Source organism: Macrobrachium rosenbergii, chromosome 29 (genome assembly GCF_040412425.1).
Source record: "Macrobrachium rosenbergii isolate ZJJX-2024 chromosome 29, ASM4041242v1, whole genome shotgun sequence".
NCBI classification, from domain to species: Eukaryota; Metazoa; Arthropoda; class Malacostraca; order Decapoda; family Palaemonidae; genus Macrobrachium; species Macrobrachium rosenbergii.
This window is the reverse complement of record NC_089769.1, coordinates 3640393-3658721: the sequence shown is the minus strand read 5'-3', so window position 1 is coordinate 3658721 and position 18329 is coordinate 3640393. Positions and strand designations below refer to the sequence as shown.

Here is an 18329-nt window from a genome sequence, read left to right as displayed (position 1 = left end):
ATTTAAAACTTGTCATACAACTACTTAATAGGCACTTAAAAATGTATTATTTGGCTTTAACCTTCCTTGGCAAAGACTGGTATCTGTAAAACACTTCTTTGCGTGAACTGTTGAGAAATAATGAAGTGGTGCAGTACTGTGCATAAATATACTAAACATAAATGTATCACACCATTCTTAGGTTTTAGGATCATATCACAGAGCTCAAGTATTGATTTTATTATCAGGGGTAATATTTTATTGTCTGAATTTATAACTTTCTGGAAGTTTAGTATTAGGTTCGTTAACTTTGAACAACAAACTATTAATTCCATTTCGTTCCACAGATTCTGCTTCGTAACCGTTCAACTGATCTAAATGCCAAAATGAATGATGGAACAACCCCACTGATATTAGCAGCCCGACTTGCTATTGAAGGAATGGTGGAAGATCTTATAAATGCAGATGCAGATATCAATGCAACTGATGATCTGGGAAAAACAGCCTTGCACTGGGCTGCTGCCGTGAATAATGTAGAAGCAGTTCATATTTTGCTGACTCATGGTGCTAATCGTGATGCCCAAGATAACAGAGTGAGTATCTTAACCATAATACATTACACTTTGTAGAAAGAGGTAAGGTAAATATTTTCCATGTGGTACGTGACTAAAAGTTGTTTGAATGATTTTTGTATGTTTCATTATCTCATGGGAAATAATTTGTATTGTTATTATAAAGCCTGAAATTTCAGTGAGTGCTGTCTGCATTCCTGTGTAGGCATTGTGTATTCATTCACTAAAAACTCATATTTTTATTATTTACTCTTACAGGATGAAACCCCCTTATTCCTTGCTGCAAGGGAAGGAAGCTATGAAACTTGCAAAGTATTACTCGATCATTTTGCCAATAGAGATATTACAGATAACATGGAAAGACTTCCTGAAGATGTTGCAAATGAAAGACTTCATCATGACATCGTAAGGCTACTAAGAGAACACCATCCACGATCCCCACAAATGGCGCAGGTGGTGACAACCTCTCATCTTGTGAATCAACAACACTGCCAACAAGCACCAGGATCCATAATGTCTCATCAGATGGCCCCTCAACCTGCTCAAAGGACAAATACTCAGCCCAAAGCAAAGGCTAGGAGGCCCAAGTCTACAGTAATGGCCCTTCCTGGTGGATCCACAAATACTCCTGTTAGTCCTGATGGAAATGCTTCATTGAAACGTAGCTCTAGTGTAAAAAAGAAAAGCCGTGAAGCTACTGGAGTTCCAAGTGTCGACTCCCAGACCCAGTTGTCTCCCATGAATTCTATGGGTTCACCACATGGAGTGTTTGATTCTGCAACCAGCCCTTTTGAAACTGGTATTTTCCCAGGAGGGCTTACTGGAATAAACCCTCATTTCCCTGAATTAAGTGTAAAGCAGCCTCCTCCTTACGAGGAATGTGTGAAGGCCGCAGCATCAATGAACAATCTTCAACAACTGGACCATGATAATAATCCTTTCAATATACCAAACCTAATGGGTAACCTCCAATCACATCCTGGTCATCAGGGTCATGTGGTTCATCAGAGGCAGCAGTCCATGCCAGCTTCCTTTTCTCCACAGAGTCAGACACTGTCTCCTCCTCAACATACAACTCCTCCACATTCACATCCATCGCCACAACATTCACAGTCACCACATGTGCCTGCTGTTACTTCTCCAGGGAAGATGCGACCTGCTCTTCCCACATCTCCTACACACATGGCTGCATTAAGACATGCCACAGCAACATCAGGATTTGAATTCCCATCAGTAAGTACAACTGGATACATGCATCAGGGACAGCAACAACAACAACAACAGCAGCAGCAGCAACAACAACAGCCCCCACCACCACCACCACCGCAGCTCCAACCCCAGCAAGGTGGCAGTGGTTATTATCCTCATTATCCTACACCGCCATCACAACATTCGGGAGTTGAGGCAACACCTCAGCATAGTGTTGCACAAAACACACATGACGTTTTCCCAACTCCCTCTCCAGAATCACCTGGCCAGTGGTCGTCAGCATCGCCAAGAAGCCAGAGTGACTGGTCTGAGGGTGTGAGATCTCCTCTTGGCCCTCCTGCAGCTCCTCCACATCACCAGGTGTTCCCTGGAAACCATCAGCAGCAGCAGCAGCAACAGCAACAGCAACAGCAGCAGCAGCAGCAACAGCAGCAAGGCCCTCCCCAGCCTCTAGGTTTACCCCAGCAAGGTTCTATTTATATCTGAGACAGAAACAGAATGTGCCAATAGTCCCTAGTGTACAATAATGCGTGTACCATAATTGCCTAGGCAAAGCCTGCCTTGCTATGTACATACCGTGCTATTCAATGACCTGCTGTACTTAGCGTGCAAGTCAGTACAATTATTATCTATGGACCGTCAAGAACTGTTATCACAGTGAATTCCGGCATAGACCGTTTTGTACAGTGTTCAAGTGGAATAAATTTGCAATATAGTTGTAGTGGTAAGGTAAAGAAAAATATCTTTAATGGCTCACTCTGTGATAGTTGTGCTCTTTTGCAATGACCCATATAACATTATGCATTTCTAAATTACATTTCACCGGCCACGAAGTTTGACAAAGCAGTAAATGTTTGGCATTATGTATCAGATATGATAATTATTTGGGAAGCACTTTTGCACACTGATCACAGTGGCTCTGTCATTTTAGGCAGTGTTCATTATCAGTGACCACATTATATGTGATATGTTGTTCAGTATGTGAATTTTATGACATTGTGTATTTAATTTCTCCCCTTTTTTAGGTTATTTGTAAGGCAATAGCTAATTACATAGATTTGCAGATCTCCTTAATGTATTAAACTTCTATTTTCATAAGAACAAAAGTATTACTTGCAATTTGACTGTACAGCTTTATTTTAAAATTTTAATGAACTGTTTAAGACACGAACAAAATTTATAGGTGCGTCGAGAAAGAAGTGCCTAGTGTAAAAAGGACTAGTATTTTTCCTTACTTGTAAGTATTTGTTATTAAATTTGGCAGGCAGTGGGCAGCTACTCTTATTTGACTATAAGCTTTCATCCATACACAGACTCATGAAACGAAAAATTACTGCATTTATTAAACGTTCATTTCTAACGAATTTCTTACTCAAATTATTTTTTAAGTATCTCGTGCTCCCACTCCTGTCAGCTCTTAAAGGAGCTTGTGGATGAATGTGAGACCCCCAATGTGAGATATAAGCAGTATAAAAATAAATACTTGATTTTTTTTGTTATGGTGTTTCCTTTCTTCCTTATAATTATAAAGGTGATTTGCTCTCTACCATCAATTGATCAGTACGGTTTTTGTAGTGTATACTGTACTTCCTGAAGAAAGATCTATACAGTACTGTAATTATTATAGAAAAAAGTATTTACTTGGCAAAGACCATGGAGTAATTTTTCTCAAATTGCTTACACTAATCCCAGCTTGACTATTAGGATCAGCCTAACCTGCCCAAGGGATTTAAGAGAAACTTGTATTTGACTTGGACAATTTACTTAGGGGTTTAAGCACCAGTTTCCAAGTGCTTTGCCACTTCCAGTTTAGCACAGATTATTATATCTTATATTTTTGATACTTGTTTATTGGCACGGAATTTAGACTAGAAAAATTCATATACAACTATCATAATTTCACAGACATGTACTGTAGTTCCTGATGTAAGAACAATCATTAGTGTACTGAAATTTAAACTCAGATACCATGAAAGACATTAATACCCAGTTTGCTTTTATATGTTTTGATTTTTTCATCCCAGGCTTACTTAATTGAATTCTTGCTAATTGTAAACACTGACAAACACGTTCATCTATAGTGACTTTACAATAATTGTTATCTTTATTGTTGACAAATTTTTGTAAGATAATTTTATCCAACTGCTGTTCCATTAAGTTCATTAAGTACCAAATTCTTCGACTGTTCCTCTCGTAAATAATCGGAGATTAATAATATTCCGTTTAACCCAATGACCATAAACTTACAGAGTATGATTTGAAGCTTTTTTTTTTTTGTGAAGAGTGCTTCTTTGCATTCCGTTGTTCCCAGAATGTAAATTAAAAAAAGAAATTAACTTATAGTTCTTTCGTATTATAATTAACTAGTTACAATCATTTATTTGCTATGTGCTTCAAAATTTTAACCAAAAAGATTGCTAGGGAACTGGCTCGTGTAACACCTGACAACTTGATACTCCTTGCTTTAATCTCCTTGCGGCCGAAGCCCAGCAACTGAGTTTGACTTAGTGAGTCTTGCAGTCAATTGTCCAAAATCGTCATGGCCCTACTTCCCTGATTATCGTTTGTGGTAAGGTAAGTAAAAATCAATGGAGATGCAATTGTCAAGTGAGGTAATGCTACAAATTAATGAGAACTAGGGAAATTTTTGAAGGGTCTCAAATCGTGAAGGGAAAATATAGGCCTACATCTTTTGGGGAAGCGACTACGAACCCTTCCCCGGTTATTACGAGAGCAGTTGTGAATCATCGTAGAAACATAATTGTGATCATTTTGTGATAATCGCAGTTGTTAGTTTTATGCTAAGGGTATGTCATTGATTTTATTTACCGCCATCTCGTATGGAGATTGGTTGAAGGTGCGCCATCGTAGGCTTGGCTAGTATCCAGGTCTTGAGGATTTTTATGCTGATGAGGGTTAGCTCACATACGGTAGGAGGATGGACGGATATTTTAAGCACGAAATTCTCAACAAACTGGCATTGTGGAGAACATTGTAATCTATATCAAATGAGAATCGAGAGAATCCGAAATGCTGGAAGGAATCATTGGAAAAAGAGAAACAAGGTTAATTTGTTAGTAACTATCATCATCCCCTTTCTTGTTTATTTCTAAAAATGGCAGCTTATCGGCCACCCTTTATTTCTTGTCTGTTATATTTTTTTTCAATTGAATAATCTCTTGTATTCAAAGGGTAATTTTCCAATATCTTCGGTGAATATTGGCTTCACTAATCAATGCTTGACGAAGTACGCTGGCAAACAATAACAGGGTTCGTCGCTATTGGCGTTAGTGGATCATTTGGCCAGGCATACCAACTGATGGTTAGAATTGATTTTTTCTTCGAATTTTATCTTAAATATTGGTACCAGATTTTTTGAAAAATGTGTAAAGTAACTGCCCATTGGAAGTATTCTTTGTGCAAAACGAGGGAAACTGATAATCGTTAGTTCCTGGAATACAGGAGACCCTGATTGCATTTGGCCCGAGTATGGTTCAGTGCTCAATAGAAGTCAGGAGATAATGGGCAGCTAAGAAGTGAGCCAGAACTAAGAATCCATCAATGAACAAGAGCCAGTAAGCATTAAAACATATAGGTAACTGAACCGCAACTGAATAGGTGAGGGAAAACGAGAAACATGCAAAGGAATCCAGAAATCTTGTCAGTCAAAATCAGGAATCTCTACAACTCTACAAGAACAGAGAAAATTGTCAAAGCCCCTTGACCCAAGAGGAACAGTACAGATAAAGGGGAAGCTTAGTCCTTAACACTAAAAGTGATTGCTGTTTCCTTGAAAATGGGTGGTCCTGCTTGGAAAAGGTTTAGCCACTGAGATTCAAGAGGGGTGGGAAGCAAAGTGGCCCAACACCAAGAATCCACCAGTAGGTACGAGCTTGTCAGCTAAAGGTTGCAGGTAACTGAACATTGGCTGAATAGGTACCGTACCATGCAGTAGAGGAGAGAGAAGCAGCAGCATTCAAAGGCTAAGATTACTCCTCAAAAGGAAGAACAAAGTCAGATAAGAAAAAAAGCATCAGCTATGGGTAATCCTACAGTTTTCGGTTTCAAATTCACTGCATTACATAAAGTCAAGATCAGCACACTTTATTAAATATTTATTGAATCGTGGAAAACAAAAAATGAGCAGTTTATCTGCTTATAAAAGCAGAGATTGTTTTTTTACAAAGGAAATAAAGGGAGAACATAAACAAAAATAAAATTTAGAAACATGTCTTCTTTATTTTATTGTATTGTTGTACAATTGAGTTTGATCGCTTGTGTGTGATTTGTGGAATTTGTTGTGTGTTTGGAAGTGTGTGTGTGTGAAGTTTGCATTGTTGTTGGTTGCGTGATTGTTGAGTGAAAGACGCTAGGAAGTGTGAACTGGACCCCATTGCAGGTTTTGAATGTAGTGTATTTTGATGTTAATTTCATGACTAAATAAATTTTTATGATAAAACATGATTTACTAATTTTCAGATAATGATATTAACGTAAACCCAGCATCATAATGTAAAATGTATTTTTTTTTTTCAATGTATTTAAGTTCATACTGAACTTGTGAATTCCTAGTGTTTCCCCCTGTTCTATAGAAAGAAAATGGGACATCCTCTTTAAGAGAAAATGGATCTGATTGAATGTAGGGGGGACTTGTTTAGCTTTCACACTTAGCTGTAAGCCATATATTTTTACGGGTAATGTTGTGAGATGAATTTGAAATATTAAAATGTTTTAGGATGATAGTTTAAGGTATATTTGGTGTAGGATGATAGTTTAGGTATATATTTGGTGTTTGAACCATTAAATAGGCAGTTATAAATGTTTTTGTAGGTACTGTAGTCTTTGTTGTCTGACCTGTTTAAATATGCAGTTTAAGCGTTTTTAGTGGAGGGTGTCAAGTATTCGCGGATTCTATAGGTGCCATTTGCTTCTAGTGTTTAAGGGTTTTTCACCTACTTTTGCCGAGGATGATTATGGTACCTATCCCTACATTAGAAGTGGAGCCTTTGGGAAATGGATTATTAATACCTAACTGCAGTGTTTTGGCAACTGTGTTTTTACAGTGAGTTTATCTTTTCCAGTTTTGTTAAGAGCTGGGTTAGAGACTTGCATATGACATGTTTTCACCACCACCTGTTCAACTTAGTTCTTGGATGAAATGAAGAATCCTTCAATGTAGATATGTATGTTTATAACATATAGATATGTATATACATATTTAGATAAGGTGTCTGCTCGGTCTATGTCACCCTCTATTTTGTAGGCTATGTTACATAAGGCATATAGGTCTAAATTCAACATAGGCTACAGTACAGTAGGCTAAGGTATCCCATGTTTACATACCTTTGGCTAAGGTAACACAGGCTAATGCCATAGGTTAGGATATCTTACCTAAAGATAAACACTGGAACTGGCTTCGTGGCCAAAGTTTTGGGACTCAAGGGTGGATTATTACTCTATAACATAACATTTAATATACGATGATAATAATAGTTATATTAGTCCTGTAGATGATGGACCCACTTCCGAGCAAACAAGCCAGGACCAACTACAAAGATGCTTGGTACTATTTGAGAGAGAGTCAGAGAACTCAAAGCCAGAGTCAACAGAGTCAGAAAGCTTCTTCGGCAAAGTCCATCCGATGATATGCACAGCCGCCTCGGAGAGGTAATAACCCATGCCACAGCAGAGACAAAGGAAATTAAACAGCAGGCATGGTATGAATGCTTCCGAGGCTACTGGGAGGAATGTCTTATTCCTTTTACAACTCAGTTATAAAGTAACAGAACAGTTGTGTAAAATCATATAGGGTAGCCTTGCTCAACCATTAGTAGCTGTTTTTGACAGTGGTCCATCATTGTCTCCTTAAACCCTTAGTGTTGAGGCCATCACGTGGATGTGTCTGTACCCATTTAGGGACCCATATGGGGTATGCAGGGTAATTTGGAAGAAATATATCAGATTAAAAATAAAATGAAGAGGAAATAGAAAGGAAATAGGATAAAGGAAAGCAGGTTGGTTTTATAGTGGAAATTGTATTAGGGGTATATTGTATATTGATGAACTAAATGCCATAGCTATCATCATGAAGAGGTGTTCAAGCCAAAAGAAAGTACAGAAGCAGAAATGAAATTTGGTTGCAAGTTGTGTAGAGATGCTGTTGACATCACAAAACATTTATCTTACCCTGAAGAGTTGAAAAAATTTATCGGCAAACCAGGTGGCTCATGTAATAAGGTAGACATACATAAAGCAGTGAAAATAGACAGGTAATGCCGGATAAAGAGGTGAAAAATAGACATCATTAGATGAATATAAACCATTAATGCTGTCTATTTTGTATGGATGTCACTGATTATGAATTTCTTGCAGATTGTAGCACTTAGCATCTACACAGAAGTGTGACCACCAAGAGTTGTATGGAGCAATGAGGAACCAAGAACCAGTCTTGACCAGGCAGTTCAGTTAGTTGGAATGAAGGTCTGCAATGAGACAGTTTCGTTGCTCAAGTGCCAAATTTGTGGGTACTTCAGGTAAAATGCACCTAGTGGACTTGTTTTATACTGCAGTTCTGAATTGTTACTATTTTGGATTTTATAAGTTTTAATGACAGTGCATGCTCCTATAGGCTGGGCTGAGTAAACTGCAAGTTTACATAATTTTGGGCATTCCAGTAGTTTCCTGAGCATATTAGTTACACTTTATTCATAGAAATTTGCACCCTTTGGATAAACATGAATTATATGCATTTTTACATTGTCATGTACTTGTATTAAGTGATTTTATTGAATGGATGCATTTTACTTTAAATACAGTACAGTATTCATAATTGGATTTTTGTGGAGGATAACTTTGATTGCTCACATACACACAAGGGCTCATTCTCTCATTTGTATAAGATCAGTGACAGCCAGGCATAAAATCACTAAAAATTTATGCATGCTCATCATGGTGCTGTACTGCACAGTAGCTGCCTTAACTATCAAAACAAGGTTCTTAATATTTGCAAGACAGTTTCAAATAAAATAAAAAACTTTATTTGATGGGGCTGAAATCTGATGGGGCAAAATGAGACAAATTTTGTAATATTTTATTGCATGAGTGTATTTTTTGTAGTTACTATTAATAATTACATTTTGCAAAATTCCAAAATGTTGCTAATGGCTGAAAACAAAAGTTTGTACCTAATACAATTATTTTCCTCTGGTGAATTAGCAATTACAACCAATACATTGCACTGAACTGTACAGTAGAATGAATCTCGATTCTAAACAAAATAGTACTTCTGATGGGAAGAGCAAAACACTTGATTACAATATTAGTCAGAAACAACATCACATGATAAAAATGCAGCAACAGTAGCTGCAGAACTGGCATCTAGAGAAGTCTGCTGGTGAATGTCAGCAGCAGATGCTGCTGCAACATTTGCTACTGACTCAAAAGAATTCATCAGTACTGAGGCCTCTGAAAAACAAATTTCACAAGAGTAACAAAACTGTGAAGAACATATGGAACTTAAATAACTGTCAAAAAAAAGGCAAAATGCATTGACTCCAAAATCCTTGTTTTGAGAAAACTGAAGTTAAAAGATTTGGCTCCATTCGTCTCTGCTCTTTCCATTGATATAAATTTGCAAAAATTGCATTTTTGGAGTTAATGAATTCTGTCTATTTACAGCAGATCTAATCTCATGCAGTTCAGTGATGGAAATTTACTACCACTGACAGAACCAGTTATGAATGTCATGCATAAAATAGACATGAAATTATCTGCCATGAATATGTATTGCAAACTACTTACAAAACTAAGATGTAAACTATCACTCCAAAAAATTTCATACATTGATGGTAGTCTATCTTAATTGGTGGACATCAACCAGTACAGAACCCATTTTGGATGTATTAAGTAGCAAGACCCAAATCGAGAGGATGTGGAACTCTCTCATCATAGGCAACTGGTAGAATATGCTTTGTACTAATGCTCTGTAATACTGAGCCTACAAAATCCCTATTCCAAAAATGCCCTAATGTGGGTCTTGGAGAAGAGATGTTCTTACTGTTTCATCTAACACTTTGTTCCTTTTGAGAAGGAAAACGCAGACTAAGTGGAACTATATCCGTGAAACAGTTGAAAAAAAAAAAAAAAATCTGTTACACGGTCTTCGGTATTAACTCGTTTAACAAGAACTTACTAGCTAGAGGTTCTATAGGACTATCAGGAACATGCTGAGGACAATATTGGAAGCTTATCACACTGAAAATTGTCTTTATTATTAATGTGTCAACTTTCAAAGTGTGTTGTGGCTTAACTTTGTCTTGTCCATTAAAAATCCACAGTAATCCAGCATCTTGTATTTTGGTCAAAGTTAACAAAGAATTTTCATACCCCTGTATGGTGTTCTTGTATCACTGATTACAACAAAGAATTTTACTGTTTCTTGAAAGTAAACTCCAACCTCCTTGATCTATGGCTGGAATGTGGTAAGATATTTTTTTTTCATGGTGACACTGTAGCTTTGGAAGACTTACAGAACATTAGTAATGACATTGTTGACTCGGCAAACTTTTCTGTAGAAAAAGTGGATTACATAGTGCATTTTTAGATGTACTGGTTCTCAAAAATGAAGAGACCCACTACCATTTTCAGTTTGTAGAAAGGCGACAAACTGAATACTACATTCAGTATTTTCGTAACACTCAAATGTATCTACTCCCAGTTCGAGGATGAACCTGTCCTTATCTTGGTCACATCTTTTGTCTCTTTAAAATAAAATACCCAAGATTTTGTTGCAGATGCCATCTGTAATGTTGAGTTCCAAGATATCTTGAAAATATTAAAATAATCAGGAAATTTGAAAAATAAGGCTTATATAAATGGCAAAAAGATAAAGAAATTGTTCAGTTACACTAGCATTTCAGCTAAATCCCTATATAAGAAAAATAATAGCAATAGCAGAAATTTGTTTATGTAAAAACTGCAGTAATTGTCACTATTAGGAAAGCAGTAATGGATTTAATGAAAGATCCTTTGAATAAAAAGGGGCTTAAGGACTTCTTGCTAAGGACAGGTTCTGGTGGCATTCAGTTTGTTAATTTAGATCATAAAATCAACTGGGAGTTTGTCTCTAAGGCACTGCCATAAGTATGGGTAAACCTTGTGATAAGAAAATTTGTACAAATGAAGACCCTTATATAAATTGTTATACTGTATTGTGAAATATTAAACCAAATATTTTGTTTTTCAAACTGATATTGACTGAACTCTGATACTCTTCTTCCTCTTCCCCTCTCCTTCCTGATAGCCAGTGTCCCTGTGGATGTTCACGATTCTGGCACCTACACAGCGCGAGAAGATGTAAACAGGAGAGAAGCAGTTGCAGCAAGCTGAAGAAAATGGAATAACATAACGACCACCAGTACTTCGACACTAGTCCCTTTTATTCTCCGGCAGCAAACGGGAGAAAAGCAGCTGCAGCAAGCTAAAGAAAATGGAATAACACAGCGACCACCAGTACTTCGAAACTAGTCCCTTTTATTCTCCGGCAGCAAACGGGAGAAAAGCAGCTGCAGCAAGCTAAAGAAAATGGAATAACACAACGACCACCAGAACTTTGACACTACTCTTTTATCCTCTGGAACTGTGTTGGATTTTACCTCCAAGAAACTGGACACTGGACGTAATTGATCAAGTTTCTGCTTGTGAACTTAACCCCAAAACAAGATATTGCAATTACTGTACAATTCTAATGGAAAGGAAAATATTACTGTAAATGGGTCTTGAGCAGATAGTTCTGAAACATCAAACAATAATGTGCTTGATTGGCTAATCTGAACATCTCTGCTCTGAGAAAGCACTGTCAAGCCTTTGTACCCTGTACTATTTCACAACATGAAAAGTGGTTTCTGCCAGTAACTGAACACTTATATGAGTGAGAGCAAAATCCTGCTTTTAACAATACTGTATATCCATCTCTGGGTTAACATTTACCTAGTGAGTGACCTTCATTAGAGGTGAATTCCAGTATGAATGCCAAAAAATAAAGTGGGAACAGCAAGATAATTTTTAAATGCCAATATACAAAGGTTGGTTAAGGCACTCTGCAAGAAGTAACGTTTAAGCACCTTAGTAGCTTTCCAAGGTGGATCTCTTAAATTCTCCCTTGGCTGACAGCCTTGGCTAGAGAATTTGGTCTCCCAAAAGAAGTCCAGTACTCAAATCTAAATCCTACTCCACAGGAAGCCCCCAGTCGTAAAGTTTAGCTCAGACTATGGTTGGGTTACAGTAATAGCCCCCCTTCAGTCAAATACACTTGAAATTGAATGAACCCTTACAAAGGTGGAGGAGACTACAGGTACAAGAATCAGTGCAGCCAAGAGGCTGAATGTTTTAACTCTTACAGCCAAATGTCATGTATACTGTATAATAAAATTTTTATATTTTTATAAGTGATTTTAAACTGTAAAAATTTCATTACTCAAATAGTTAAATATATTTTAACATGTATCTTTATAGTTTAATATTAAACATTTATGTATCTTTGCATTATGTATCTTTGCACTTTTGGTTTCTGTATTTTTATGGCTGAATGATATTTATGCAATGTGTACAGCTGAATGTCATATACTACAACAATATTTGAGATACAGTGCTGTATTTTTAGCTTTCAGATGGTTTTATTATGTACATTATAATACTATATATTTTATATATTTAAACATTTGGTTTTTATTTGCTTCTTGTATTCTTTTACGGCCATTTTACATTTGTTGCTGAGTAACATCTAAGTGCATACGACAATGTAAGTCAGTGAGGTAGTAGTCTGCTGTAATTGGTCAAAACCTAATTAGTTTTCAGGGCTGGAATAATCAAAGTACAGATTTGGTTTATACTGATAAAAAACTCATGGTTTGCTAGTGGTCTGGAAACTAAAGATAAACCTTCACTAGTCTTGCATTCCTGAAAATCGGGCTCGAAAACAAATGCTAATGTGGGTCTTCATCTCTGCCAGGGAGCCAAGACCTGTCTCAGGGTGGAGGTCTGTGCCCTTTTGCTACCTCTGTGTTTACTGTCTCGAATTTGACCCATTCTCCAAAGAATTTATTCGGTAGAGTTAAATCCTCGTGTTGACTGGTTGAGGAGTTATCCTCATCTGGTGAAAGTGGCACGATGTGTGTGACCCAGCTGGGTTATCTAGGGATTATAGACATTATATTCCAGCTATTTCAGTAGTTTCAGAATGAATCAGTACTTCAGTTGTTCAATCACTTACTAGCCCTTTGGCTGTATCACCACTTATTCCTTCTGTTTCTGATGTTAACCCTAACCCTCTATTGCCTCTTATTCCCCACCTTTTGACTCTACCTAATTGTACTAGCAGCACTTCCTCTTCTGCCATTTCTGCTGCTGTGCAGATGGCTCTGGCTGTTGTGTCAGCAGAGTGCGAGGTGGAGATTAGTCTTCCATGGTGATGTCATGCAAGAACCCTTTACCTTCTCACTTCCAGATGTCGGGTAAGCACCTCTGGCATCCTAAGCATTCGTTGCTGGGAGTCCCGGGTGGTCACCATCTCGAGTGTTTATTGCCTCACCGACTTAGTCTACCATCTTGGTTCTCCCTTTAGACTTGATGGATTTCAACTCTGATTTGAATGGTTCTTCAGTTTTTTTTTTACGCGATTCATAGTTTATGCTACTCGGCTTTTCCCTTATCTTTTTGGCAAATTAACACTGACTGGCAGTCTTTTGTGTGCTTCTATCCAATTCTGTCAAGGCGTGTCTTGAAGCGATCTTGAAAGTTTATCCCTTGAAGCTGCAGAATGCCACTGCTTAGGTTTTATGAACGTGCTTTGATTATTATTATTGTTTAGAACCACTCTAATCATACGGAACAAGCCCACAGGGGCCACTGACTTGAAATTCACACAAACAAAGAACATGGTGTTCATTAGAAAGAAGTAACAGAAGGTAATGGGACATACAGAAACAAGAGATCACTTAAAATCAAAAAGCTAAACAAAAAACTTCCCATCCTTTTCAATACTGGAAAAAACCTCATAGATAAAAATCTAAGTAAATTATTTAAATATAAGGAGAACTGAATTAGGGTTGTAATGCATGACATCTTGGCTTGAACTTTTGAAGTTCCATTTGTGCAACATCCTCAGGAAGGCTGTTCCACAGGCCAACATTTAGCGGTTTTTCTTTTTAAAAAATTTTAGTTCAGATGTTGCTCCAGCTGCACTAACCCACAATCCTCATTTAATATAGTAGTCAGCTAACTTTAACAGTAGGTAAGATTCATCCCAAATAATGAAAATTTTCATAATAAAATTATTTGGATACTATCCTGCTGTTAAAGTAGGTAAGTATTGAAATAGTTACATCATAAAAATTTTCATGTTTTGTATCATTCCAAAATTTCAGTATTTTAATGATTACAAATACTGAACATTAACCAGTGTTTTCAATCAATATTGACAACTAGCAAAATCCTGTTTTTTATGGTTTACATCATAAATTACAATAAAGCAACCACTAGCCTCATGGACGTTACCTGAATCCCTGTAAGTCCATCTCAGAAGTTAAGAACAAAATGAACTATAATCAATGCAAAAAAATACTTACGCTGATGACTCAGCCCCATGGCTCGTGCTAAAACAATGCTGTAATCTTTGTTGATAATACCAGATATCATTTCTTCCATTCGACTCTGGACCAATGACCGTGTTTCTTGTTGGCAAGCCTGGATGGGATTCGGAATGTAAAAACTTCATCACAACTATGACATGGTATGTAAACACATGGCAGACCCAAAACCTCTTTCAATGAAGTTATAACATTCAGAAGTAGGAAATGGCATTTTCAAATAAAATCAATCTTATGCAAACGTGGAATAAAATTAACATCTCACTCTATGAGGCAGATGTTAAGTCTTAAAATATTTTTTAAGAGTGTGTGCTATTTTGTATAACTGAAATGTTACTGGAATGACTTTGTTAACATTTTGATTTATCAATTAAAAAAAAAATTTTACATTCAACGCTATACACTGATAATTACTAAACATAAAAATCTATAAGTGAACTATTACAAAATAGTTTCTGGGTGATTGGGAATTGGTAAACGGCGAAAAAAACCCTGGTCATTCAGCTCACCTTGGGGAACCAGATAATTCCATATTATATAAAAAAATATTACCTTTGAGAGAGATTGAATGTGCATGGCAACCTGTGCATCACCATGGGCAGGCAAGATAAGCGGAGGAGAGGGCATTAGGCTTTTCTGGAGATGGCACATCACTTTACCACCTTTGTCATCACCAGTAAATACTGATCCAACCAGAAGCACCACACACATCCTATGACTGCGCACAAACCCTTCAATTCTGTTGGAAAATTTTTTTTAATAATGGCAAGTGGAGAACATCTTAACACTCCTAATTTTGTGCTGAATGTTTAACAAAATTTGATAATTGAAAAAATAAAAGTTAGCAACTAAATACAACCAAAACTTAAACATAAATTAATGAAAATTTAAGTTTTGAAAAATTTTTCATACAAACCCAGTTAAACATATTTATACAAAGGTGGGACAAGTGAATTTCAAAAAAGGCTCCAATTTAATACCACAGTGACTGCAGTCTTTCAAAAAATACTGAAGCCTATTATTTTCTGTGTTACAGTAGTACTGTATTGGATCTGATAATTAAAATGTGGTGCACCATGTGATTCTTCAAATAGTACACACAGCTTCACGTTTCTTTACCATGACCGAGTGTGTGGGTCTTGCAGGTCTCTATAAGAAGCCAAAGAATATACAGTAACTTGAACTGCTTAATATATTCTATGTGAGAACTCAAAATGAACCTGCAGTGGAACTATGGAAATGCGCACTATGGGGAATATTGAAATTAGGTTTTCTTATGCCCAGCCAAGTATTTGATCTCAGATCTGGGGTATCCAAACGAGGTAACGATTATTACCTGGCCAGGAATAAAGAGAAGTCTAAACCCACTTATGCTTACTTATATCTGCCAAATTCTGATGTAGACCCACCCACCCTCGCCATTATAGCTATATAAATATATACATATGTATAACTGAATCACGAAAATATGGAACGTGATGAATATATAAATAAAGATAAAATCCACGAAGGAAACGGAAACACTGGAGTGCTGCGAGGCCTTTCGACACTTACGTCCTTTACTTAGCAGACTGAAGAAATATAAAAGTAAGTTTACAAAGAAAGCTCATATAAATGACAGATGGTGATTATAAAAGAAACATATGTACCTGGAATCCAACACAATTGAAGAATTAGTAGAGCTGCCAAAACAGGGTTAAATATTTAAGAGGTTTTACAAAGGATTAGGATCAACCGTTCAGAAGCAGGGACAGGACAATTAAAAGATTATACAGGGTCGTGACTGACCACCCAAAAAATATTAGTACAACAAAATAATTCTCTTTTTTTGTAAACAATAATAATTTTTGCAAGATGAACATTTTTACAAATAAAAAATTATATTAAATATACGGATACAAAGAAAATATATATCAAGTAACAAACTTGTAATTAAGTCAATGATTTTATCTTTTAGGTCATTCTTGAACATTTTTCTAATACATGGGTCCAAATAATACATGCCAGGGTTAAGGTTAAAATTACAGCTGGAAGTAAGCTGGATAATAGCGGACTCCAATAGATTTCTTGAAGAGAAATCTTTCGATCTGGCAATCACTGAACTCTCAGTCCAATTTATCCTGTGAGAGTTTTGTTTCCACGAATTTTGTATGGAAATTTCTCCTTTTACACGTTTTCTCATCCATTCATTGCCTTTTGTCAACCTTTTCTTTTCAATTACTTATCCATCAACATATCCATTTAACACATTCCAGTGGCATAACCCCATTTATGATTAATTTTCTTAGGTGGCTTGGCCTGGTGTATAGTTTTTGCTTGAGAAGTAAGCTATTCTTCAAGAACACGAAAGTAGCTATCAACTCTGAAGTATAAAAGCAATAAAGATGACTCAAAATTGTACTGCTCCTATGTAGAAACTCATTCAAAATAACTCTTACCTTGACACCAAATGTTCAAAGTCTTCCATCTCCTTGTTTTCAGGGTTAGTCATCTGCTTTGCACCTTGGCCACCAGTTTCCTCCTGCTGCTGTGGGTAGGTCACACATACTTTGTCAATATTGTTGGGATGCATTGCAAAACTGCTGCTGAAGGCTGCTTCTTCCAACTTTAACTCATATTTTTCATATATGTCACAAGAACTGTTTGCATCATCCTCAAGTGAAACTTTAGACAGATGGACCACCAAAACTGCTATGCCACAACTTGGCAGGATGACACTGTCAGGAGGAGTGCTGTTGCTCACTGGAAATGAATGAATTTGATGACAATTTTTTGTAACACTATTAATTACATCTTTCTAAATACAAATTACAAAAACCAAAATTAAAATTTAATTAAAATGTATACTTTTGAAGCCAACTAAAATCCTCAAGAAATTAAAAAGATAACAGCCAATACTGTACTTATTCTAAAACTGATCTCTTATACAATAACTTTAAATTATGCTATATTAAATTACAAGCAACACTTAACAATCGAAAAGCTTTAGAAAAATTGAAGAAGGCATAAGATTTGTTTTTCATACACAAAGTGGACGTTGAAGAGCAAGAGCCCACGCCAGGTTTCTACCTGGTTCCTAGGCACTTACTCTACAGACAGTTTAGGGCACACTACAATATTCACGTGACTTGCAGAGCTTTATTCGCTTTGATTTTTTTACAATTTCTGCTTCTGTAACCAGATAAACTGCTTATTTCTTAGCAAATATACTCATGTTTGCAGATCTGTCGAAACAAGAAATTAAAAATAAGAAAGAAAACTTACACAAACACAAGGGAGCAGTGAATTTGGACCCCTAAACTGTACGACTACCAGATCTGCCACCCATGCACTCTAGGTTGGGTAAGGTTAGGTTAGGAATGGTACAGTTGGGATGTATCCTTGAAACAGAACTTGTCTGATTAGGAGAGTGCTTTGCAGCCAATACTAATTAAGGACATGAACCATGTAATTTTCTGATTGTATTAATTGCTTTCAACATAAAATAGTTTTTTCTGTTGTATTATGATTATATGATTTTTTGGCCAAATTCCTGTTTCAAAGATATATACAAAATTTAAAATTACGACTTTTGGCACCCCCTCTCCATAGCTAAACAAAACTGTAATCAGTAAACCGTTTTGGGGTTCTATGGAAACCCCTGGTCAATTTTATTAATTTTGAATACATATCATTTGCCATGGGATGTTTATTTGCGATGGCCTCAAAATGGTTCATTTATTTACACCAGAAAAACCTAATGTTTACAGCACAATATCATAGCTAATACTATTAACTGCCATTCCTGTTTAAATTTATCCACAGCCTAAACTAGTTACCGACTGGGGTTCCAAAACCCCTTTGCCTAATGTTGAATACAGATACATGGGATGATTTCACATAGCCTATGGTTCATTTATTTGGAATAAATGCTACAGCATAAACT

The 18329-nt window shown here is 36.5% G+C and overlaps 2 protein-coding genes and 1 long non-coding RNA gene across 4 annotated transcripts in view; 2 read left to right on the top strand and 1 right to left on the bottom strand.

Annotated features, from left to right (window-relative positions):
- N (neurogenic locus Notch protein) overlaps nucleotides 1-3257 on the top strand; it is a 120944-nt gene extending 117687 nt beyond the window's left edge. Inside the window, exons 11-12 of the mRNA XM_067130820.1 lie at nucleotides 327-572; nucleotides 810-3257. Coding sequence (XP_066986921.1) covers nucleotides 327-572; nucleotides 810-2246 — 1683 coding nt within the window. The 3' untranslated portion in view covers nucleotides 2247-3257. The remainder of the gene's footprint in view (nucleotides 1-326; nucleotides 573-809) is intronic.
- A 972-nt stretch (nucleotides 3258-4229) lies between these two features.
- On the top strand, nucleotides 4230-11088 carry LOC136854499 (uncharacterized). The gene is made up of 3 exons (XR_010857710.1): nucleotides 4230-4334; nucleotides 8133-8293; nucleotides 11062-11088. It is a non-coding gene; the product is annotated as an uncharacterized lncRNA (long non-coding RNA).
- LOC136854498 (uncharacterized) overlaps nucleotides 8849-18329 on the bottom strand; it is a 25487-nt gene continuing 16006 nt past the window's right edge. For both annotated transcript variants that reach the window (XM_067130819.1, XM_067130818.1), the window contains exons 2-5: nucleotides 16843-17146; nucleotides 14957-15143; nucleotides 14384-14501; nucleotides 8849-9224 (exon numbers count right to left, since the gene is read on the bottom strand). In XM_067130819.1, the coding sequence (XP_066986920.1) occupies nucleotides 9079-9224; nucleotides 14384-14501; nucleotides 14957-15143; nucleotides 16843-17146 (755 nt within the window). In that variant the 3' untranslated portion in view covers nucleotides 8849-9078. The remainder of the gene's footprint in view (nucleotides 9225-14383; nucleotides 14502-14956; nucleotides 15144-16842; nucleotides 17147-18329) is intronic.